The sequence below is a fragment of the Nanorana parkeri genome, unplaced genomic scaffold, assembly GCF_000935625.1.
Source record: "Nanorana parkeri isolate BGI_ZX_2015 unplaced genomic scaffold, ASM93562v1 scaffold4034, whole genome shotgun sequence".
In the NCBI taxonomy this organism is placed as follows: Eukaryota; Metazoa; Chordata; class Amphibia; order Anura; family Dicroglossidae; genus Nanorana; species Nanorana parkeri.
In genome coordinates, this window is record NW_017310301.1 from 19,708 (window position 1) to 20,064 (window position 357).

The window sequence follows — 357 nt, forward strand, 5'->3', positions numbered from 1 at the left end:
ATTGATCCTTGAGTAATGCAAGCCACTCACCCTGCGCCATTGCCAGCGTTGGTGCCATAATGCATCCGTGGCTCACTGGAGGCAAGCTTTATTAAGTCGTTCCACTCTTTCTGCCACTCCTCTTCAGTGTAGACCAGGCCAGACTGTGACAAGAGGACAACACATTTGGTTAAAGAAAAACTGGAGTGTCATAAAAAAATAAAACCCCCAAAATCCAGAAACACAGAAAGTCTACACCCCCCCGCCGGCTCTTCTGGGTGACCCATATCCTGTGTGATCGGCATTGCTTGGTAGCTTGTCCTGAACTTCACATTACAACAGAAAGTGGAAATGACATCATGTCAGCTCTGTCCACTG

At 47.6% G+C, this 357-nt stretch overlaps 1 protein-coding gene across 1 annotated transcript in view; it reads right to left on the bottom strand.

Moving 5' to 3' along the window:
* The window catches only part of LOC108803687 (OTU domain-containing protein 7B-like), a gene marked incomplete at its 5' end in the record, with an annotated part of 14,510 nt that overhangs the window by 9,683 nt on the left and 4,470 nt on the right, over window positions 1-357 (bottom strand). Inside the window, one exon of the mRNA XM_018575509.1 lies at window positions 31-143. Within this exon, the coding sequence (XP_018431011.1) occupies window positions 31-143 (113 nt within the window). The remainder of the gene's footprint in view (window positions 1-30; window positions 144-357) is intronic.